This window comes from Triticum urartu, chromosome 2A, assembly GCF_056163025.1.
Source record: "Triticum urartu cultivar PI428250 chromosome 2A, HENAU_Tu73, whole genome shotgun sequence".
Lineage (NCBI taxonomy): Eukaryota > Viridiplantae > Streptophyta > Magnoliopsida > Poales > Poaceae > Triticum > Triticum urartu.
The window spans coordinates 116048686-116073230 of NC_141874.1; the positions used below are offsets into that span (position 1 = coordinate 116048686).

The window sequence follows — 24545 nt, forward strand, 5'->3', positions numbered from 1 at the left end:
CTTCCCCCGGCTTGGTGTCTCCGGTTGCAATTCTAGCGTTGCTCGGGATAGGGTGGTCGCTGGAGGTCGTGGCGGTTGGGGTTGTGGACCTGGTCAAAGTCGTGGCCTTGGTGACTCTCAAGGTTGTCTGGTTGGAGGGCGGCGGCTCTGGTGGTGGGACGCGCGTTGGTTGTGGGCAGATTACGCAGCTCGGGTGCGGGCGGGCAACCATGGCCGCTTGGGTGGCATGGTTGCGGGTGGTTGGCGGAGCGGGGGGGGGGGGTGATGGATGGGTATGAGCGTCGGGGTACATCACTTGCCCAGTCCTTGTATTGGCCGACGGTGGCGACGTCCATGGATGTCGTGTTCCTCCTTGAAGGCTCTGGTGCAGTGTTCCCAACTCCTTTCATGATGCTCCAAGAGAAAACTCGGATCTGACGGTGGCAGGTATGCGTAGTCTTGCCCTTCTTGAAGGCATCGTCTTGCAGTGCTCGCTCTGGCATTGTCCATGTGACCTCTCCCCGGTGGATCTCTCATCTTGGTGGTGGTCTTCGTCGGCTCAAAGCGGTTCGTTGCTGCTCATATGTAGTGTGCTTGGTAATCGTTAGGGAGGTGAGTCGATGCCCGGCACCTTTGTATCTTGCCTTTGGTGTGTGTGTGTGTAATGATGGCGTGTGTTTGTATCATTTTGCTCGGATGTAATACGATGGCAAGGGAAATCTCTTTTTCGTCAGTACCTAATAATTCATTCCACAAACTGAAAAGAAGCACACATGTATGCAGGAAATTTGTGGCTACATATGCACTGAGAGGCAAACAAAGCGACATATTTTCCCGAACAAAGAATCAGCCCGTTTTCACGAGTTCACTTGCACCACAAGACATACTATCATATGCATGATACATTGATACTAGGGTATGCATGATATAAGTGTATGATAGCGCCCACTGCGAGTCTAAGGGGCTGTTTGGTTTCCAGCCACATATTGCCACACCTTACCTTAGGCAAGTTTGACCAAGTTAGGTGGGTGTTTGGTTCTAGCCACACTTAAGACAGGAATTTTTTATTAGTGAACCCCACATGGCATAGACATAAAAAAATGGCAAGATTCCCTTAGGCAAGCAAAAATGTGGCTAACAATTTAAGCAACTCAAATTAGGCAAGTGTGGCAAAAATAATATGACAATATAAGGCAAATATAGTAACAATCAAAACAGCCCCTAAAGTACCAAACACTTTTAGTAGCTGCAGATAATTAGAATGACAGCAATTCGCATCCATAATTAACACACTTCATGTGTATCTCATATGTAATGTCTGACACACTTAATAGAACACTAAAATACGTGCTTACCAATGGATACTAGTAGAAGTAGATGGTGCAAGTCACAAGACAATAGATTTCTGCATGATCTCTTCACGACCGACAAAAGCACATCAACTAGATCGCATTATTTTAGAAATCAGCACCGCTCATGTCTGCAATGTCGCGTGCAGAGTAGTTTCGCTGCTGCTGCCAGTCTTGCAAGAACCCCCTGATCTCCTCAAACTCGTCGGCGTCCTGGGACGCCAGGTCGAACACCTGCCGCCCCAGCGCCTCCATCACGCCGAGCCTTTGGTACCTTGTGCCACCCTGCCGCTGCAGCCGTCCCAGCTTGCAGCTCCTCGGTATGGAGGACCCCCTCTCGTGCTCCAGCACGTGGAGGATGTGCCGGCACGGCAGGCCGTCACGCTCCATCTTACGGCAGCTGCACTTGAGGACGTCCTGCTGGTCGTCGCCGCCGGGGGACTGCAACACGTTATAGAGCTCGCCGTGGAGATCCAGCGTGTAGACCTTGTCGCCGGAGCCGTCGGAACTGCTGCTCAGGGTGTCGACGATCTCGAAGTCGTCCAGCGCCTTGATCTCCTCCAGCACCATGGCGAAGTTGGCCGGCGTGAAGGACCGCGCCGCGTCTTCCTCGAGGCACTTGTGCTCGGTGGTCAGCGCAACGCGGGACTTGTCAGCCTCCTCGTCGAGCTCGGCCTCCTGCGCGCGCATGTACTTGCACCTGAAGTCCGCGCGCCGGAGCAGGGCGAGCAGCGTCATGTCCTCGGAGAAGCCCGTGCGCAGGCCCGAAGATAGGCAGAGGCACTCCGTGCTCTGGTCCGTCACCATGCCGAGTAAGAACTTGTCACCGACGAAGGCAGCAGCCCAGAGCTCCCTCCTCACGTACATCTTCAAGAGCCACTCCAGGTTGCTCGCCATCCTGTGGCTGGCCACGAAACTATGCCATCGCTCCTCGAACTCCACAGGCGAGCAACTGTCCTCGAACATGAGCGACCTGAAGCCGGCCTTGGCCGAATAGCCATCGAGGTGCTCCCTGATGCCTCGCTCCAGGTGGCACGAGCAGATCCGGTGGTTGGACTGCGGGAGCACGGTCTCGACGGCGAGCGCAACCGCGTCGCTGCCGTCGGTGATCACAGACTTGGGCCTCACCTGGCAGGTGGACCTCATGAAGGCTCGCTGCAGCCAGACGTACGAGTCGGGGGACTGGTCCGTGAGGACGCCGCAGCCGAGGAGCACGGGGCGGCGGTGGTGGTTCATGCCGATGACGGGGACCAAGGCCGCGCCGTACCTGTTCGTCCGGAACACGGTGTCGATGACGACAACGCCGTCGTCGCTGTAGCGGACGCTGCTGAGGCGCGAGTCGGCGTCGGCCCAGAATAGCCTCTTCAGGTGGCCTGCGGCATCGACCTCGTAATGGTGGAAATGTTCGGGGTGGTCCTCGTCCTTCCTTCGGCGCAGTTCCTCGAGCACCGCCGCCGTGTCGTCACTGCCGATCAGCGCCATGGTCGATCTTGTGCCGTACTGCCGAAAATCAATTTGAAGAATCAAACGAGTACACCATCGATGAAATGCAAGATGCAAACCAAGTAGGGCGATCGGCAAGTAGTAACATGGACGGAGGCGGGTGGGTACCTCGGGGCTTCGGCGGGGGAGGGGAGGCGGCGGCTGCGGAGATGGCTTTTGCGGCAGGAGGAATTGTGGAGAAAGAGATAACGCAAGCGTGGAGCTAGGGCCTAAACGTTATTAGGGAGTAGAAACAGCTCAGACCGCTGCCCACGCAGCCCACTACCTAATGATCAGGCCCTCGCGGCCCACATCCTAACAATTTTCTATATTCTTTTTTTCTATAGTAACAGTTTTCTATGCTTTATACTTTTTATTTTAGGGTCTTTTGATTCGCACAATTCAATTCCAAAAGTGTAGAAAGAAGCAAAATATAGGATTGAAGCAACATGTCCACTTAAATCATATAGAATCAGCAGAGAGTGTTTGATGCCAAATAATGATATTTCACCAACAAAACACAAGGCACCAACTACCAATACAAGTATACAACAGTTAACACCAACAATGTACCAATTCACACTTGATTGTACATAGATGGATAAGAATGGAATGGAGGTGGTGGTGTTGTCTTTAGAGACGGTGAAGATGGCTTGAATGAAAATGTTCCCCTTGATGCCTTGGAGTCGGTTTTCGAAGCATACACAAGGCATTGTCCGAGGCCTCAACGTAGTCATCCACCTTGGTGCATGCTTTGCCAATGTAGTCAACAAACGACAATCATCAGAGTACAGTACATGTAGAGGCTGACAGTAAGGACCCAACAGGTTCATGGTCGTATGTAAGCAGGTGTCTCCTTTTCGAAGGAAAAAATGCTTTCTCCTAAAGGGATCCTGATATCTAAGATCCACCGGGTTGAAACTTGTGTATTGCGATATTTTTCTAGCCCTAATCGTGTATGTACATATTGGTATCTTTCCAACGATGAACTATTCTCGAGTAAGGAGCAACACATGTCGTACTAATCGTATGAAGAAATTTGGGTCCTGACCTAGCAGGTTATGAAGTCCTATCTAAATCGTCTACACGTACATGCGGCCACGCTGCAAAAATACAGACCAAATATGCACCAGTTTGTTCGTGTATCGGCTGACCGCATTCGTGTATATACGGATGGTGTCTCCAACTAGCGTGCAAAGTACGCATTGTACATCGAGAGGCAACATCCGATGCCAATATTAGCATGAATCGTACGGAAATGTAACTTGGTATTCAAACAACTATTCAGAGTTCCTAGAGCTCCTTGTACGGCCTGTTGGAAAACCCGCTGTCGGACCTGATTCATTGCCCTTTGTTTTTCAAAATAAAGGGTTTCATTTTTAGACTTTTCCGTTTGTTCCAAACTAATAGAAGTAGCATTAATCAAATTTGCTTTTTCTCGTTCTATCTCAGAGTATCCATTCATTCGATACTCATCCGCTTCTAGTTCGACTTTCTGTAATCGAATCCGAGCTAGCACCCCTATTTAATAAGTCCTCGGAAATGATCTCATCCAGTACTTCTCTCAGCCTATTTGCCAAGACTTTGGATCATAGCTTGTAAATGACATTGCACAAAGATATCGGCCTATACTGTGATATTTCTTGGGGGTTCTACTGTCAGCAAGTGCACTATTATTTACTTCACCGCGTACTTAAAGAATTGTTGGTAGCAAAGAACATCTCTTTACATACGCAACAACGGAGCAGAGGCAACGGGCGCCTGCAAGGGTGGGGTATAGATGCAACAGCGGGAAACCTGAAACGAGGTACTGTATATCGGGAGGAAAGGGAATTAACTGGCTACCCAGTGGTAGTGCGCCCGGTGCATGGGCATGTATAGTTGGTCGCATGTCGACCGCCCCCGCGGCACCAAGGTGAAATTAGCCGTGGCACAGCGCGCCTGCCTCGTGGTCATGATTGCCACGCTCATAGCCGAAGAAGCCCATGGCAGCGGCTAGATGTGGACTGGTGTGGGGATGGAAGTGGATGTGCTCCCCCCCCCCCCCCCCCACACACACACACTGCACGCTTGCCATTTAAAAAAGGACGGGGCACAGACACTTCCTATGGCTGACGAGCGGGCCTGAACGTGCGCTTGGCATTTACTATGACCGAAGCGGGTGGTTGGACGGCCGACAAATGAGCCCAAGGCGGACACCGAGATGACATGTCCCATGTTCGTCTTGTGTCCGTGTGGACGCAAATTTGAGTCCAAAATGCATCCAGACTAACATCGAGCGGACCAAATTTGGGATGCATGGCTCCTGAGATCACGTCTCTCATGGACAAGGAGTTTACGGACGCGGCGTTTTCGCTCGTGGGCGGCTTAGATGCATTCGTGTGAGGAAAAAAATCAAAATAAATACTAGAAAATTTCAAATTTGTTTTGTGTGGTAAATAATTTGATGCGTGAGGCCTGCTTCAAATTTCAACTCATTTGGACATTTGTGCATCTCTCGGCAAAAAAGACAAAACCGGGGTCTATAAAAAAGTTTACTGTTCACACACTGTTCTGACCTGATTTATTTTTTTTGCCAAGAGCTGCTCAGATATCTGAATGAGTTAAAATTTGGAACGGACCTCACGGATCGAATTATCTACCACAAAAAAATTAGATTTTTTTTTGAATTTTTTTAATATTTGTTTTGAATTTTTTTCAGACTAAGAGCAGATGAGCCTGGGCACCGAGTTGGATTTTCAAAGAGTTTACTTCATAAAAGCTTAAATGGGACATAATAGGTAGCAGATCGACTCGTTAATTATGGCCGTACTGAGTCTATTGACTCGGTATGGCTTCATGAAGATCCTCCGTGTATTGAGAAATTTTTGCCTCTTAGTTGCAACTCTATATTGAATGAAATTTATATTTTTCCCTGAAGAAAACAGCAAAACGTATATTAGTCCAATTCGATACCCTTGCCCCTATCCAATAAGCTCGTGGAAGATAGGTTGTCTTTTTTCTTGACAGAAACACCAAGCATTCCATTATGGCTCGACTAAATCGCCGGGCACCAAACGTTTTACGGTACATCCGGACAGTTCGTCAACCACAAACGTGTGGTCTCCGTGAACTTGCCAGGCACCCAGCGCAGCCAGCTCATGAGCAGGCCTATTACACTCACGTGGACAAGATTCAAAACTAGCATCAACAAAATCAAGACTGAGGTGTAATTTGGCTTCTCTAAACAGAGCACCAAGCGTGGCCGTATCGAAATCATCGCTGTGGATGGCTTGCTTGCTTGCTTGAGACTTGAGAGTAATGCAGTCAGTCTTAAACAGAACCTTGCCCATGCCCAGTTGCTCAGCAGTGGGCGAGCTTCACTGTCACTGGTATGCATGCTGGAGAGCAACCGCCTGTACGAAGTTCACTGTGGAAAGCTCCATCTAAATTGATTTTAATCAACTCTCCCTCCGGCTTGACCCATTTTTTGCGTCCCTGAGTGATTTGCCTATCCTTCTTGGCATAGGTGTTGACTAGGTTGACTTCAGATGGCTTTGTGAAAACCAAAAGGTGCATGCACACATTCTTTTTTTTTTCGAGGGTTACATACACAGATGGGACGAAGGGCCAGCCTTACGCAGGCGGTCTGTATGTTTTCAGCCCGCTTCGTATAGTGGGCCGACAAGAGGAACACCCAGCCTAAACGCAGATGCGGCCCATGTACCGTTTACTGCGCTTTTGCGGGACGCACGCGCGCACGAAGAGGACCCCTGTCTGTTTAGTACCACATCGCCTAGCGAAGAAGGTTTCGACCAGTTTATAAGCCCGACGCTTTCATAAAATTGGAACGATACAGCCTGCGCAAGGATGACAAGCACAAATCGAGAAATGGTCCAAATTTTTTTGAGATTTCTCGCGCTGGTACCTGGTATTTTTCAGATAGGCCCTCGGCTTTCATTTCGTGTCCTTTCGTTGCTTTTTTTCTTACGGCTAGATCCCTCCGCTGCTCCAAATCCTTCTAACGAGGTCCTCCAACTGGAGGACGGTGCTCTTTCGAGGTTTTGCGCTCTGCTCCCTAGTATATTGCATATATATATATATATATATATATATATATATATATATATATATATATGCCCAGGCTTTCCTCATGTGTCATTTCATTACTCCTTTCTCTAACAAACCGGTCCCTTTCCTCCTGACGAAGCCTTTGTTGCCCTTGAGGACGGTGCTCTGCTTTGTGCTTGCATTTTACGTCTGTCTTCATCTTTTCTATTCGAATGCTGGAGTTACTAACACTCAACGTTCCTGTGCTTTCTTCACAACAGGAAGCAAGCATACTGTATAACCAAGATTGCCAATTTATCAACATTTGGCTGCATTCAACCAGCGAGTTTCGCCTAAAAGCAGATTAATCTGGCAAGGTAAAATAGACCTTTCATACCTCCTTCCAGCTGAGGGCAGCACAACACGATAAATACAAAAGTAAACCTTAACACACATAATTTCCTCTGAAATGTAAAAAAGAACTTGATACACATATCCCACTTATCAAGAGTTCCAAGACTCATGAGTTACAATAGTACATAGACGAAATGGGGAAATAAAGGACTACCATTTTATTATCATAGGACTATATATACACCATAATAAACAAGTTGTAGACATGCAAGACGCTTCAAGTTCAAGCATGTGAATTTGCAACCAATCAACACAACCCTATTATTCGGGGACAGGTGCCAACATCCCGCGGAACAATAGCAGCCAGATCCTTCATGTTTGGCTGCTAGTTTATGGCAGTACCGTCTGGCAGTTCCGAGCCTGAAGAGACAGAGAACACAGGAGTGGTGCTGAAGAACCAAGAAATTCACAGCCGGCCGTACAGCGTAAGCAACTCCTTCAGCTTTGCTTCTTCGAGGCTAAGGCTGTCGAAGCTGACACAGCTTGGTATCCTCCATTTCCAATTTCCTTTCTGCGGATGAGAAGGAGAAGAGAGAATAAGCTTCACGAGGCTACTGATTATTTATTCTAGCTGTAAATTAGCTCTTTTACAAGCAGGCGGTGTGCAGCCGGTAACCTGTGTAGCTGGAGTGTTCATCCTAGCAGAGCTGCCAAGGCTGAGTATGTCCTGCATGGTTACCATGGAAGTCCTCGCAACGGAAGAGAGGGCAGTAGCAATTAGCGCCCAAGAGACATCCGAGTTGCTGACCTGCGGTAGATACTTGAACACCTGAAAGAAGTACAGGGGGTAAGATTAGGAAGACATGGCACCAGACATCGTGTCATGGTACGCTAAACACTGACAGTTTGCTTCTCTTCCTCTGGTAAGCTTTGCCACCAGCCAACAGCCTGAGGAAGACATGATTCAAAGTGTCAGGACTAAATTTTAACTTCCAAAACTGTAAATAATGTAATCTTACAAAAGATGTGAATAAAGGAGTTTTTGAAAGGGGTTAGGGTACTAACTGTATCATTATCATGTGTCCCAGTGTATACAACTTGATTCAATTCATGGTTATGAGGTAAGTGGGGGTTGCCAGGACCACCACCAAAAGCTGTCCAGTATACAAATGGAAATTAGACCATTCAAATCTGAGTCAATATTTCACGTGTACTCAGAGCCATAGTTCCTTATAGAAAGAAAGCATGTTCATATTGCAATTGGACTATTACCGAACTGAAGAACTGCCATCCCCGGAGCCCCAATAGACTTCCTTAACTCAACAACATCTTCAGTTATCACCCCCTACAATTAGTTTTGGAATGAAAAGAGAATCATAAGCATGAAACGTGGTTGCCACATTAAGATTATGGGGCCAGCTGACCAGACAGATATTTTTGCAAAACCACATTATAGTTGTCAAATACTCAAATTTCATGAGATTAACACTAAAAACAGTGTAAATTTATAGGTAATTGTGTATTTGACCCACAGGGTTGTGGCTCTGGCACTGCCAGTGAGCACGAAATAAGCGAATCAGCTGACTGCAACTATACTTCAACAGCCAATATTATGATTAAATCATGGCTAGTACTTTTTTTAGTTTCCAAGTTTGCACAAATCCACCAAAAAACTATGCATTTGATTCCAGATTTCACTTTCAACAGTTAAAAGAAAAGGCTCCAGTGTTTACCAGGTCTTCTGCGATTATATTTATTCTACCAACAGCTTTGAAAAGCGCATCAAAAAAGGCATTCCTTGGTCCAGCCTACTGCCAAAGAAAACAGGAGATAACATCAGCAACAAAGATTTTATGAAGAAAAGGGAACAGTGTCATTCATGAAGTCAATGCTCACCCTCCAGCTTCCAAACATCGCTACTTCTGATCCTACATTGTGCAAGCTTAATCAATTAGCATAATGAATTCCATTTTTCCAAAAAAAAGCAAATTTACTTGCAGTATAATACTCCCTCCGTCCCAAATAAGTGACTCAACTTTGTACTAAAGTTAGTACAAAGTTGAGTCACTTACTTTGAGATGGAGGGAGTATTTATTATGCAGACAGGTAAGCGCAGTGATGTGTTTAGCTTACCCGAAGGAACTGCCCAAAAACCAGCAAGCCCGCGGAAATGGTCAATACGGAACTCATCATACAAATCAAGGGCACGTTTAATCCTCTTTACCCACCATGCAAAGCCATCTGCTTCCATAGATTTCCAGTCATACAATGGGCTGCAAAAATAGCAAATTTAGCAAAGGAAACAGTGTGTTCAACCTTTTATTATGTCACAGGGAGTGTAGGGTTACTGGAAACGCAACAGACAAGAACTAGGAAAAATCAAATTGACAGGAACTGAAGCTTCTACCTGTTCCATAACTGACCAGTTTTACTGAACGCATCAGGTGGAACACCACTAACAAATGTGGGGAAACCATTCTTATCCTTTACAACCAGAGAACAATAAAAAAAACTTAGAAAATTTAAATTCTTCACCAGTAGAAGTATGTTCGTTAAGAGAAACCACTGAGGTATACCAGCAAAAATGATTTCCTGTTTGCCCAAACATCTGCGCTGTGGTAGCCAACATATATTGGCATGTCACCCATTATGCTGATGCCAAGCTTCTGTGCATGTGAACGAACCCGTTTCCATTGCTTTTCAAATAAGAACTGTTGTGCCATAAAATTTTCTATCTGCATAACAGGTTCAATATATAAATATGCCAGTATTTTTGTAAAACACAATTACATTGCAAAACGAATAGTTTGAGCTACGCACAAAGTCCTTCTGGTTTTCATATATATCTTTCAAGGCTCCAGGATGGCGATCTTTCAGCGGTTCAGGCCACTCAGACCAGGACACTGCATTGATGCTATTGTCGATAGCAGCGAAAAGTGCAGCATCTTCAAGCCAACCTGGTAGGAAGAGGAGATAAGCACTATAGACTATACTATGTATTGATGTTATCACTTCAGACATCAACGCCATTGCTATATTCCCTTTTGAACAGAAAAGAAGCGTATTTGTAAAGGAAACCAGCTGAATTAAGACTGTCATCTGAGCCTTGGTGCTTGCCCAACATTTTGATTGAGTAGTTTATGGTTTATAATTAGAAAATGTAAACCTTATGTTAACAGTAGAGACAGATGTGTTTTTCCCAATAAGAATATGAAAGACGCGGAAAGCATTGTTTCGACAGCAAATCGAGATCTCTTGCCTGAAACATCTGGATTTTTCTTGAATTCGTCATACTGCCTTCTGAGCTCTCCAGGGCTCTGTAGTAGCCTCTCTGCTGCCTAGAATAAAAAGATTTATCTATAAGCTGTTCACTGAAACCAATCTTCATGATAGAGAAGTGCTTTTCTTTTGTCAATGAGCACTAATTTTGTTTTTATGAATATGTTCTCAAACCTAGAATATTTAAACTTGATCACCAAAGAATGTCCATGTACACAGAATGAAAAATAATGTTTTGTATGGCCCATCCAAAAATGAAATGGAGGAACCATTTTTACATGCTACCATACAGTAGTACTCGGGCTGTTGATAGGCCAAGGTAATATCATTTAAATAACTTTATTCTGGCGTTTTCAGAATGTAGAAGCAGCCAACAATTCTACAAATGCAATAAGTCATCCAAACATATACATATTGTACCAGGCTGGTAGGATAGCACATTCAAGGGAGAAAAACAGGAAGTGTGCATAAGCTTGCACATTAAACAGAGAGGACCTGACGGGTCTTTTTTTCTGGCAGAAAGGACATGACCGATATAACAACCATTAATAACTAACCTTGGCAATAAGAGGTTCTTTCAGATTAGCAACGGTGTCAAATTCAACATATTCCATATCTCTGTCATTAATTTAAACACACAAAGGGTCAACGGCAAACTTATAGGTGCCTTCACAAGTGACCGAAGAAATTCAAACTCACAAAGGATCAGGAAGTTCGTCTTCCATCAACAGCCCATCTTTAACAAGCTCTTCGAGAGAAATCAATAAGGTACTACCACAGTTTGCATCCTGCAAAATGCAATGAATGTTCCCTATTACCATTGAATTACTGCCATAAATAGGCTAAAGTACCTGGTACAAAGTTAACTCTGAAATAGGCAAACAAAGTTGTAATTAACATAAAGCATCACCTGTCCTGAATAAGGAGAACCATCCTCCCCGGATTTTCTTCCCGGGGGAACAAGTGGAAGAACCTGTGGACATGGATCAAACCGACAATCAGCATTTCAGAAACTAAGCTTAATGCACAAGGCAATTAAAAGGACATAACCGCAACATCAAAATAGCATAGGAAAACCCAGACATGTTGCAAAAGCAACAAAATCACTGAATTAATTTTAATGGTCAGAGAGAACAGGGAGAGGTTGCTTTTGTGTTGTTTCATGTCCTTCAGCTTATTTCATCCCACTGCCCGATCACTGTTTCGCGCACCATCACCGTTTATCGCGGTTCAGAGAATATTAAGAAAATCAATCAGCATTGCAATGTGCAGCAAGAATGATAAACTGTGCTACATCGTATATTTGTAACCACTGTATAAATGGCTTGAATCCCTCCATCTTATTTGTGATTCCAATTTCTAAACAGTCTAGTGTCTAGTGTTTCTATCGTGCCTATATGTGACAAGTGACAACCCAACATCCACATCAGTTTTTTTTAGGAGCCGAGTGTTTACTGTTGCACGCCAATGGCACCTAATAGGCCAGCAGTTCGGTAACTCCGAGGGCAATGCGTGTCAGTAATCACCTGCCAGAGCGTGCACCCGGCGCCGTGGAGCCAGTCGAGGAACGCGAGGGCCTCGTCGCCGAGGTCGCCGATGCCGTGCGGGCCGCGGAGCGACGTCGGGTGCAGCAGAACCCCCGCGCGGCGCCGCTGGGACGCCTCCACGGTCGGCATCATCTGCTCGTACCCCTCGGGCAGGTCCTCCCCGACGCCCACCGACGCCACCGCCGCCGGCGTCGTCGTCGCGGCGCGGCAGGCGACCCCGCGCGCCTGCGGCATTGCGGGGAGGAGGAGGAGGCGGCAGCGGCGGTGTCCGCGGAGGGGCGAGGCCGAAGCGAGCTGCGGGAGCGGGACGGTTCGCGCGAGCGCCATGCGGCAGGGGGGCGGGGCGGGGTGGCGGAGCGGGGATGGAAGGGGGGAGGAGGAAGAAGGGAGATATGGGCGCGCGGGGTGAACGTGGGCCCCACTTGTCGGTGGCCGCGGGGTGGGTGGCGTCGCGTGAGACGAGGCGCCGGATCACGGGGTCAAAGCCTATTCCGGTGGGATGACGTTGCGCCGTTGACACGTGGTGGGCATTCTGGGGATCTGCGTGCTTCTGAAATACGTTTTCCTTGAAGGCACACGCTTTTTTCTTACCGTACGTTATCCACAGTCCACACTCAACTCCCTTCCTTTTTGTCGACTCGACACCATTTCTTCTCGTCAAAACATATCGGAAATGTACAAGGCAAAGTTTACAAAGCACTATCTCCTATCATAAAAACGCATTTCGATGTCCTTCATCAGGCGTCGCGTTCGCCCCACTGGCCCGCCCCACTTCTCTCTCTCTCTCTATCTATCTATCTATCTATCTATCTACCCCGGACATGCTCACGAGTTCCCTTCACTTTCTTTCTTGCGACACCATCGTTAGATTTAGCATTGTCGTTGTCCATCATTGTTGTTGCATCCACCATCTCCACCTCCTACAACGTTAAGTCGAGGAACCACCACACATCAAACACTCCATGATTGTCGGGTCCACCACCACACATCAAGCACTCCTCCAGCGTACCGGGGGCGCACATTACAAAATTAAGTGTCCCATGTGAGCTCACTGCAACTGGTTGAAGTCTCCAACAAACAAGGTCGGATCTTAGATCTAGGTTCTCTCTCCCTGGTTCGTAAGTACTATGGTCGATAATTTTTTCATTGGCGATGGATTCCCCAAGGCACAAATTTAGAGTACGAAGAAAGCACTCAGGCTAGCTCTTCAGATCTTTAAGGGGTTGCCAAAAGGCCAAACACCATCTCCTCCTCGTTGGGTTGGTGGTGGGGCGTGAACATGTCACTAAGCTAGGCTTGGACGAACTACTAGTGATGCGCGCAGATGGGCCATTTGTCACTAGTACCTAATTATGAATGTTGAGTGGATGCCCTTTATTGGTTATCTATTACTAGTGAGCACTTAGCAGTGATGTGCAACCTACTGCCGTTAATGGGTATTTTGGGTCATCATTAGTAAGTCATTTTGCAACGATGGAGTGGCTAGGGGGGAATTGGAGATGGAGGCTAACCTATATGCCACCGTGCGTGCTTATTCGACCGCCAACACATTTAGCATGCACGAGAGAGGGAGAGATAGCACTAGGTTTCTTCATTCAGATGCGGCAAGAGAATGAGAAAAATGGTTTGGCGAGCAAGAGTGCCCGACTCCAATAACTACCAGCTAAATACTCATGCATTGCAATAGGGGCAACTTTATTCTAGTGTTTCAACGTAGAAAATTGTTGATTGGGTTTGAGATTGAAATATGTTAAGGGGGAGAGAACCCATAGACAAAGTCACAAAGGTAAGGAAAGATATAATGTGATTGAGAATGTGTACGTACAACTACGTGATGTATTTTTGTTGTTTGCTTGCAAGGGATTTCTGGCTATTGAAGATTTTTTTCCCTGATGATTGCTTTGCAAGGGTTTCTTTCCTTATAAATGAGGAGGTGGGGGTCTGTTTAGAAAAAAATGATAGAAAAGAACATATATTTATGGGAGGGGAAGAAGAGATGAAAGGGAAGGCAACTTCCTTTAATAGCAGAGATTCTAGTGTAATATTTTAAGCATGTGGTTATCTCACAACTCAATATGTTGGCTAACCACCTAAAAGATGGCTATCCATATCCCATCGTGAAACCAAGTGCACCTATATTAATACTAACGAAGTATGTCATAGTTAATGACATTAAGTGTATGGTTTGTTAAAAAAAGTATGCAACATCAGATTATTTTCTTCTAAAAAAGGGAAAGGCACTCAGCCTTTGTATTGAGTGATGCACGATCATTAATTAGTTAATATTGCAACGTCAACATGATACAATAGAAGAATAAGGGCCCCAACGGGCAGCCCAAATGGCTAAAATGACAAGATCTATTAATATGTGAGGCATCATGCATCACAAATCCTACTAGCAGGCCATCAATCAAATCGGTTGAATAAACCCCGAGCAATCATTTCCCATTGGTTGCATAAAAATGTTGGGGAACGTAGTATTTTAAAAAAATTACCTACGATCACGCAAGATCTATTTAGGAGAAGCATAGCAACGAGCGGGGAGAGTGTATCCACGTACCCTAGTAGACCGAAAGTGGAAGTGTTTAGTAACGCGGTTGGTGTAGTCGAACGTCTTCCCGATCCAACCGCTCCAAGCACCGAACGTACGACACCTCCACGTTCAGCACACGTTCAGCTCGATGACGTCCCTCGAGCTCTTGATCCAGTTGAGACCGAGGGAGAGTTCCGTCAGCACAATGGCGTGGCGATGGTGATGATGATGTTACTGGCGCAGGGCTTCGCCTAAGCACTACAACGATATGACCGAGGTGTGTAACTATGGAGGGGGCACTGCACACGGCTAAGAGAAGAATTGGTGTGTCTTTGGGGTGCCCCCTCCCACGTATATACAGGAGGGGGAAGAGGAGCCCGGCCCAAGGGGGGCGCGCCTCCTGGTCCAAGTAGGATTCGCTCCCCCCTTTCCTATTCCAACTAGGAGAAGGAGGGAAGGAGGAACAGGAGAGAAGGAAGGAGGGGGCGCCGCCCCCACCCGTTGTCCAATTTGGATTGTCAAGGGGGGGCGCTACCTCCTGGCCGGCCCTCTCTCTCTTCCACACTAAGGCCCATGGTGGCCCATTAACCTCCTGGGGGGGTTTCCGATAACCCCCGATACTCTGAAACTTATTCGAAATAACTCGAACCATTCCGGTGTCCAAATGTAGCCTTTCAATATATGAATCTTTACCTCTTGACCATTTCGAGACTCCTCGTCATGTTCGTGATCTCATCCGGGACTCTGAACAAACTTCGGTCATCAAATCACATAACTCATAATACAAATCGTCATCGAACGTTAAGCGTGCAGACCCTACGGGTTTGAGAACTATGTAGACATGACCGAGACACATCTCTGGTCAATAATCAATAGCGGAACCTGGATGCTCATATTGGCTCATACATATTCTACAAAGATCTTTATCGGTCAAACCGCATAACAACATACGTTGTTCTCTTTGTCATCGGTATGTTACTTGCCCGAGATTCGACCGTCGGTATCATCATACCTAGTTCAATCTCGTTACCGACAAGTCTCTTTACTCGTTCCGTAATGCATTACCCCGCAACTAATTCATTGGTCACATTGCTTGCAAGGCTTATAGTGATGTGCATTACCGAGAGGGCCTAAAGATACCTCTTCGATACACGGAGTGACAAATCCGAATCTGAATTTATGCCAACTCAACAAACACCATCGGAGACACCTGTAGAGCATCTTTATAATCACCCAGTTATGTTGTGACGTTTGATATCACACAAGGTGTTCCTCCAGTATTCGGGAGTTGCATAATCTCATAGTCAGATGAACATGTATAAGTCATGAAGAAAGCAATAGCAATAAAACTAAATGATCATTAATGCTAAGCTAACGAATGGGTCTTGTCCATCACATCATTCTCTAATAATGTGATCCCGTTCATCAAATGACAACACATGTCTATGGTTAGGAAACTTAACCATCTTTGATTAACGAGCTAGTCAAGTAGAGGCATACTAGGGATACTCTGTTTGTCTATGTATTCACACATGTAATAAGTTCCCGGTTAATACAGTTCTAGCATGAATAATAAACATTTATCATGATATAAGAAAATATAAATAACAACTTTATTGCCTCTAGGGCATATGTAGCGACCCGACCCGAATGGATCAAAGTCTCTGTGCTTAAGTGTCATCCCTGGATCGGTATGCTGACACACACAGTACTCGAGGATTTATAACAGAGGTAAATCACATGTATAAAGCAGCGTAAATACTATTGCCTCAATCCATATAGCGAAAGTAACAACAAGGTTGTGGAGTCCCAATAACACCAATGGCAAAGTTGAGTGCATACATCGTTACCCTAACGTATCACTTACTCGTCGTAAGAATCCTGCAACATGAGATGTTGCAGCCATATAGGTCAGTACATTGAATATACTAGCAATTTCACACCATAGAATAATAATGAGAATTGTCTATCTCTATATGCATATTTGGCTGGTGGAGGATCTAAGTTTAATTTTGCATAAAACTAATTTTCCCCTACAACAAAGGAATTGATTTTATTTAACTACCAACTTTATGTCATTGTTGAGAAGGTTCCCCCAACTCAATCCCAAAATTACCAAATTAATAATCCAACAATTTCATTAAATAAAGTGATGAGATCAATCAATAATTCAAATACCAGATACTCAAAATGTCCATAACTGGGGACACGGCAAATCATGATTTGTTTATACACTCTGCAGAGGTTTGGGCCCTTTTCCCCACAAGACTCGATCTCCTCCGTTGAATTCCTCGCACTGCCTGATGTTTGAGAACCGGATGATCGAGACATAGTCTTTCCGAAGAGGTCCCCTTAACCGATAGAGATAGGCCGGTACACCTACAATCCCCTACATCTGCTAGCCTATCATGGAAAGGTTTCCCACGACTTACTTAACTATGCCAAAGCCCATAATGGCTTGTGGCTACACACGGAAGTTTCTAGGCATGAATAATTATATGATCCCTTTGAGTCTAGGTGGCATTCCATAGGATGATCACACGGATACCCCAAGATCTCCCAGGACAACACTGGAATTCCCCAGGTGCCCGCAACCAATCCACCTAGATGTGTATTAAAGTAGCCACCTTAAGTTTCCATAGTTATCATCTCTCACAACTTGCATGATTCTCACATACCAATCCCCGTCTACGAGCATGGCTTAGCAACATGAGCAAAACGTATATTCCCGGGGTGATCAAAGGTATTAGGTTCCTACCTCATCAACTACATAGCAATAACCACAATTCTCAATCCTACTCATGCAAATTTGTAAGGGTGAACTAATGCATAGTAAAAACAGGGTATAGAAAAGCATGATCAAGGTGTGAACTTGCCTTGTACTGTTGACGAAGATTCTTCGCACTCATAATTCTTGATAGTTCTACTCGTCACACTCCGATCAATCTATCGTAAGCAAGCAATCATAACCATACATAAGCAATCACCCAAAGATCCAGAAAAATGAAAAGGAAGATTACAAAAACTCCAAAAGAACCAAATCAAGTTATTTTGCAAGATCAGATCATAATTTTGTTGATAAAGTGTGGTGATGGCTCAAGATGCTAGATTACGTCTAGGGATTCAAATGCAAGAGGAATCAATTGAAAATGCGCTACAATTTACAAGATATGATCAAATGAAGCTTTGAGTTAAAGTTTGAAAAGATCAAAAGTTGAAACTAATGATGCTACTAGATGTAGGAAGTCAATAGGAACATGTAGGAAGAAGAATTACTAGATTGGAAATAACGGATCAAAAAAATACAAGTAATTCAACATAGCATTGAATCTGCTTAGAATGTTGTGTGATAACTCTTTGTGGACTAGCAGAGTAATTTGACTATGATCAAAATTATATGTTGAATAGATAATACTAATTATATGAACAGAAATATTTCTTCGATACGAATCCAACGCAATTGAATTCATCGCAAACGGGGTTACGAATAAAAAGATATAATCAAAAGAAGTTTGAATATGAATATGAACAAATATTCAAAAGTTGAAAATTTTAAAAAGTTGATGGATAGGTTCACTGGATAGGTGGAATCAAGACGAAACTATAGGCGTTGTTTTATCTAATTTGGATGAACGAGTAAAAAGTTATGCCTATTTAAAAAATCAAGGCCAAGCTGTTTTATGGAAGAAAATGAGCTATTGATAAAAGATTTCTACGCCTAAAGTGTAAATATAGAGACTAATTCATAATCTAATTATTCTATCGTACTAGTCTAGAAATAATAAGCTACGAGAGTATATATAAAAAAATACGAAGAAAGATACCTTATAAGATAGAGAAAAGACGACTTCGGAGAGAGGAGACAACTTCGAGAAGTCCCGCCGGAGAGAAGAAATATTTTCTTTTTTTAGTGAATCTAGTCAAACCAAAATATTGATTTAATCCAAATCGGATGATTTTTGCAGGCTCTATGGGTCAATATTTATAGGTGGCAAAAATATTTAGGAGTTAAAGGCTAGGTAATGTGGGACTAAACATATACATATGCAGATGAAATTTGAAAAAGATCATGCGCATGAGCTAAAGTTCGGCCCGCCGCATGCTATAGTTTTTTTTAAACAAAATTCGGTCAAAGTGAAAAGAGAAAAAATGACAGGCTGGGCCTGGCCCATGTAGGAGAGAATAAATAAAATGATGGGGCGCCCGATTCCACTATGCGGCGCACATGGGCGACTGTTAATTCCAAGCGCATGCGCAATTTTTTTAAATAAAATAGAAAAAGAAAACTGAATAACGAAAATAAAAATAAAATTGTGTATAGGCATATTTTATATCAAAATTTGCATAAAAATATTTTCTAAAACATGAACTATTTTTCAAGGGCAAATAAATTACACAAAAGTTAAATAAAGCAAATAGTGTTTCTGGTTTATTTAAAACCAAATAAAATATTTTAAAATACCAAAATAATTTCAAACTCATTTCTCTCCATTTTTCTACTGTAGGGAATCATTTTATCACATTTTCCATATATTTTATTTTTAGAGAAAAATAATTTAAATAAAAACCAAACAACTCCAAATTAAAAATGGTTTTCAAAATACCTTCAAAGGGACTTTAAATTGGATTCTTTTAAACTTCCAACTCATATTTCATATGACTTGAAAAAGTCATTTTATCTTCTCTCTTGAAATTATTGAGTTGCATAAAGTTTCTGAATTTGAAACATTTCCAAATGAAATTCAAATATTTTCAAAACCCCTTTTTATTTTAAATGGAAGAAGTCATGTCATATTCTTTCTAGGGTTTTGTGTTTGAAAAGAATTTGAATTAATGGAGATCAGAAAGCAAAGTAAAAGTTTGGGAAAGTCCTTTTATTCCCTCTCATTTAACTTTCAAAAAGTTTCAAATTTCACTCAATTTCACACAAGTAACCAACCATAATCAAGCAAACAATCAAAACTATTTATTTAATATAACATTCCAAAATTTAGAATTTTCGGATGTTACAGCATATTTCCTTCAGTCTCCCACTTGCACTAGAGTCAATAATCTAGTTCACATTGTCATGTGATTTAACACCAATACTTCACATCTTTATGTGATTAGTTCACATCTCCATGTGACTAATACCTAAAGGGTTTACTAGAGTCAATAATCTAGTTCACATTGCTATGTGATTAACACCCAAAGAGTGATCATGTTTTTCTTGTGAGAGAAGTATAGTCAACGGGTCTGCCACATTCAGAGCCGTATGTATTTTGTAAAAAAAAATCATGTCTACAATGCTCTACACGGAGCTACTCTAGCTAATCGCTCCCACTTTCAATATGTATCCAGATTAAGACTTAGAGTCATCCGGATTAGTGTCAAAGCTTGCATCGACCAAACCCTTTACGACGAACTTTTTGTCACCTCTATAACAGAGAAACATGTCCTTATTCACTAAGGATAATTTTGACCGTTGTCCAGTGACCCACTCCTGGATCACTATTGTACCCTCTTGTCAAATTCATGGTGAAGTACACAATAGGTTTGGTACACAACATAGCATACTTTATAAAACCTATGACTGAGGCATAGGGAGTGACTTTTCATTCTATTTCTATTTCTTCCATGATCGGGTTTTGAGTCTTTACTCAACTTCACACCTTACAACTCAGGCAAGAACTCCTTCTTTGACTGATCCATTTTGAACTCCTTCAAAATCTTATCAAGGTATGTACTCATTGAAAGTCTTATCAAGTGTCTTGATCCATCTTTACAGATCTTATGCCCAATATGTAAGTAGCTTCACTGAGGTCTTTCATTGAAAAATTCTTATTCAAGTATCCTTTTATGCTATCCAGAAATTATATATTATTTCCAATCAACAATATGTCATCCACATATAATATCAGAAACGCTACAGAGCTCCCACTCACTTTCTTGTAAATACAGGCTTCTCCAAAAGTCTGTATAAAACCATATGCTTTGATCACACTATCAAAGCGTTTATTCCAACTCCGAGTGGCTTGCACCAGTCCATAAATGGACCGCTGGAGCTTGCACACTTTGTTAGCACCTTTAGGATCGATAAAACCTTCTGATTGCATCATATACAACTCTTCTTTAAGATATCCATTAAGGAATGCAGTTTTGACATCCATTTGCCAAATTTCATAATCATAAAATGCGGCAATAGCTAACATGAGTCAGACAGACTTAAGCATCGCTACAGGTGAGAAGGTCTCATCATAGTCAACTCCTTGAACTTGTCGAAAACTTTTCGCAACAAGTCGAGCTTTGTAGACAGTAACATTACCGTCAGCGTCAGTCTTCTTCTTGAAGATCCATTTATTCTCTATGGCTTGCCGATCATCGAGCAAGTAAACCAAAGTCCATACTTTGTTCTCATACATGGATCCAATCTCAGATTTCATGGCCTCAAGACATTTTACAGAATCTGGGCTCACCATTGATGATGACATGTACCTAGGTGAAGGAAATATGCCCTAGAGGCAATAATAAAGTTATTATTTATTTCCTTATTTCATGATAAATGTTTATTATTCATGCTATAATTGTATTAACCGGAAACATAATACATGTGTGAATACATAGACAAACAGAGTGTCACTAGTATGCCTCTACTTGACTAGCTCGTTAATCAAAGATGGTTATGTTTCCTAACCATAGACAAAGAGTTGTTATTTGATTAACGAGGTCACATCATTAGTTGAATGATCTGATTGACATGACCCATTCCATTAGCTTAGCACCCGATCGTTTAGTATGTTGCTATTGCTTTTTTCATGACTTATACATGTTCCTATGACTATGAGATTATGCAACTCCCGTTTGCCGGAGGAACACTTTGGGTGCTACCAAACGTCACAACGTAACTGGGTGATTATAAAGGAGCATTACAGGTGTCTCCAAAGGTAGATGTTGGGTTGGCGTATTTCGAGATTAGGTTTTGTCACTCCGATTGTCGGAGAGGTATCTCTGGGCCCTCTCGGTAATGCACATCACATAAGCCTGCAAGCATTACAACTAATATGTTAGTTGTGAGATGATGTATTACAGAACGAGTAAAGAGACTTGCCGGTAACGAGATTGAACTAGGTATTGGATACCGACGATCGAATCTCGGGCAAGTAACATACCGATGACAAAGGGAACAACGTATGTTGTTATGCGGTCTGACCGATAAAGATCTTCGTAGAATATGTAGGAGCCAATATGGGCATCCAGGTCCTGCTATTGGTTATTGACCGGAGACGTGTCTCGGTCATGTCTACATTATTCTCGAACCGTAGGGTCCGCACGCTTAACGTTACGATGACAGTTATTATGAGTTTATGCATTTTGACGTACCGAAGGTTGTTCGGAGTCCCGGATGTGATCACGGACATGACGAGGAGTCTCGAAATGGTCGAGACATAAAGATTGATATATTGGAAGCCTATGTTTGGATATCGGAAGTGTTTCGGGTGAAATCGGGATTTTACCGGAGTACCGGGAGGTTACCGGAACCCCCCGGGAGCTATATGGGCCTTAGTGGGCCTTAGTGGAAAAGAGAAGGGGCTGCCCAAGATGGGCTGCACGCCTCCCTCCCTCCCCTAGTCCTATTAGGACAAGGAGAGGTGGCCGCCCCCCCCTCTCTCTTTTCCTCCTCCGCGAATCCTATTCCAACTAGGATTGGGGGGGGGGAATCCTACTCCCAGGGGGAGTAGGACTCTCCTGGCGCGCCACCCTTGGCCGGCCAGCCTCCCCCCTCTAGTCCTTTATATACAGAGGCAGAGCACCCCAAAGAACACACAAGTTGATCCACGTGATCTTTTCCTTAGCCGTGTGCGGCGCCCCCAGCCACCATAGCCCTCGATATTACTGTAGCGGAGTTTAGGCGAAGCCCTGCTGCTGTAGTGCATCAAGATCGTCACCACGCCGTCGTGCTGACGGAACTCTTCCCCGACACTTTGCTGGATCGGAGTCCGGGGATCGTCATCGAGCTGTACGTGTGCTAAGAACTCGGAGGTGCCGGAGTAATGGTGCTTGGATCGGTTGGATCGGGAAGACGTACGACTACTTCCTCTACATTGCGTCAATGTTTCCGCAGTCGGTCTGCGTGGGTACGTAGACAACACTCTCCCCTCTCGTTGCTGTGCATCACCATGATCTTGCGTGTGCGTAGGAAAATTTTGAAATTACTACGTTCCCCAACAGTGGCATCTGAGCCTAGGTTTTATGGTTTGATGTTATTTGCACGAGTAGAACACAAGTGAGTTGTGGGCGATATAAGTCATACTGCTTACCAGCATGTCATACTTGGTTCGGCGGTATTGTTGGACGAGACGACCCGGACCAACATTACGCGTACGCTTACGCGAGACCGGTTCCCCCGACATGCTTTGCACACAGGTGGCTTGCGGGCGACTGTCTCCCCAACTTTAGTTGAACCAAGTGTGGCTACGCCCGGTCCTTGCGAAGGTTAAAACGGAGTCTATTTGACAAACTATCGTTATGGTTTTGATGCGTAGGTGAGATTGGTTCTTGCTTAAGCCCGTAGCAGCCACGTAAAACTTGCAACAACAAAGTAGAGGACGTCTAACTTGTTTTTGCAGGGCATGTTGTGATGTGATATGGTCAAGGCATGATGCTGAATTTTATTGTATGAGATGATCATGTTTTGTAACCGAGTTATCGGCAACTGGCAGGAGCCATATGGTTGTCGCTTTATTGTATGCAATGCAATCGTGATGTAATGCTTTACTTTATTACTAAACGGTAGTGATAGTCATGGAAGCATAAGATTGGCGAGACGACAACGATGCTACGATGGAGATCAAGGTGTCACGCCGGTGACGATGGTGATCATAACGGTGCTTCAGAGATGGAGATCACAAGCACAAGATGATGATGGCCATATCATATCACTTATATTGATTGCATGAGATGTTTATCCTTTTATGCATCTTATCTTGCTTTGATTGACGGTAGCATTATAAGATGATCTCTCACTAAATTATCAAGAAGTGTTCTCCCTGAGTATGCACCGTTGCCAAAGTTCGTCGTGCCCAGACACCACGTGATGATCGGGTGTGATAAGCTCTACGTCCATCTACAACGGGTGCAAGCCAGTTTTGCACACGCAGAATACTCAGGTTATACTTGACGAGCCTAGCATATGCAGATATGGCCTCGGAACACGGAGACCGAAAGGTCGAGCGTGAATCATATAGTAGATATGATCAACATAATGATGTTCACCACTGAAAACTACTCCATCTCACGTGATGATCGGTTATGGTTTAGTTGATTTGGATCACGTGATCACTTAGAGGATTAGAGGGATGTCTATCTAAGTGGGAGTTCTTAAGTAATATGATTAATTGAACTTTAATTTATCATGAACTTAGTCCTGGTAGTATTAGCTTATCTATGTTGTAGATCAATAGCTCGCGTTGTAGCTTTCATATGTTTATTTTGATATGTTCCTAGAGAAAATTGTGTTGAAACATGTTAGTAGCAATGATGCGGATTGGATCCTTGATCTGAGGTTTATCTTCATTGCTGGACAGAAGAATTATGTCCTTGATGCACCGCTAGGTGACAGACCTATTGCAGGAGCAGATGCAGACGTTATGAACGTTTGGCTAGCTCAATATGATGACTACTTGATAGTTTAAGTGCACCATGCTTAACGGCTTAGAATCGGGACTTCAAAGAAGTTTTGAACATCATGGACCATATGAAATGTTCCAGGAGTTGAAGTTAATATTTCAAGCAAATACCCGAGTTGAGAGATATGAAGTCTCCAACAAGTTCTATAGCTAAAAGATGGAGGAGAATCGCTCAACTAGTGAGCATGTGCTCAGATTGTCTGGGTACTACAATCGCTTGAATCAAGTGGGAGTTAATCTTCCAGATAAGATAGTGATTGACAGAATTCTCTAGTCACCATCACCAAGTTAGTAGAACTTCATGATGAACTATAATATGCAAGGGATA

General features: G+C 43.9%; 2 protein-coding genes and 1 pseudogene across 2 annotated transcripts; 1 reads left to right on the forward strand and 2 right to left on the reverse strand.

Moving 5' to 3' along the window:
• Positions 1-1250: 1250 nt before the first annotated feature.
• LOC147984195 (protein FAR1-RELATED SEQUENCE 7-like) lies at positions 1251-2845 on the reverse strand. Its single transcript, XM_087539702.1, has one exon. The coding sequence runs from the start codon at positions 2808-2810 to the stop codon at positions 1437-1439; it is 1374 nt and encodes a 457-aa protein (XP_087395828.1). The 5' UTR covers positions 2811-2845; the 3' UTR covers positions 1251-1436.
• A 3761-nt stretch (positions 2846-6606) lies between these two features.
• On the forward strand, positions 6607-6695 carry LOC147984196 (U6 spliceosomal RNA; annotated as a pseudogene).
• A 583-nt stretch (positions 6696-7278) lies between these two features.
• Positions 7279-12396, reverse strand: DPE1 (disproportionating enzyme). Its single transcript, XM_048699305.2, has 16 exons — positions 11999-12396; positions 11383-11445; positions 11172-11260; positions 11030-11090; positions 10453-10531; positions 10014-10150; positions 9770-9928; positions 9601-9677; positions 9327-9466; positions 9090-9121; positions 8927-9001; positions 8466-8538; positions 8259-8347; positions 8097-8141; positions 7870-8022; positions 7279-7764 (listed from the first exon to the last, which is right to left on the reverse strand). The coding sequence occupies exons 1-16, from the start codon at positions 12344-12346 to the stop codon at positions 7660-7662; spliced, it is 1725 nt and encodes a 574-aa protein (XP_048555262.1). The 5' UTR covers positions 12347-12396; the 3' UTR covers positions 7279-7659.
• Between the last annotated feature and the right edge of the window lie 12149 nt (positions 12397-24545).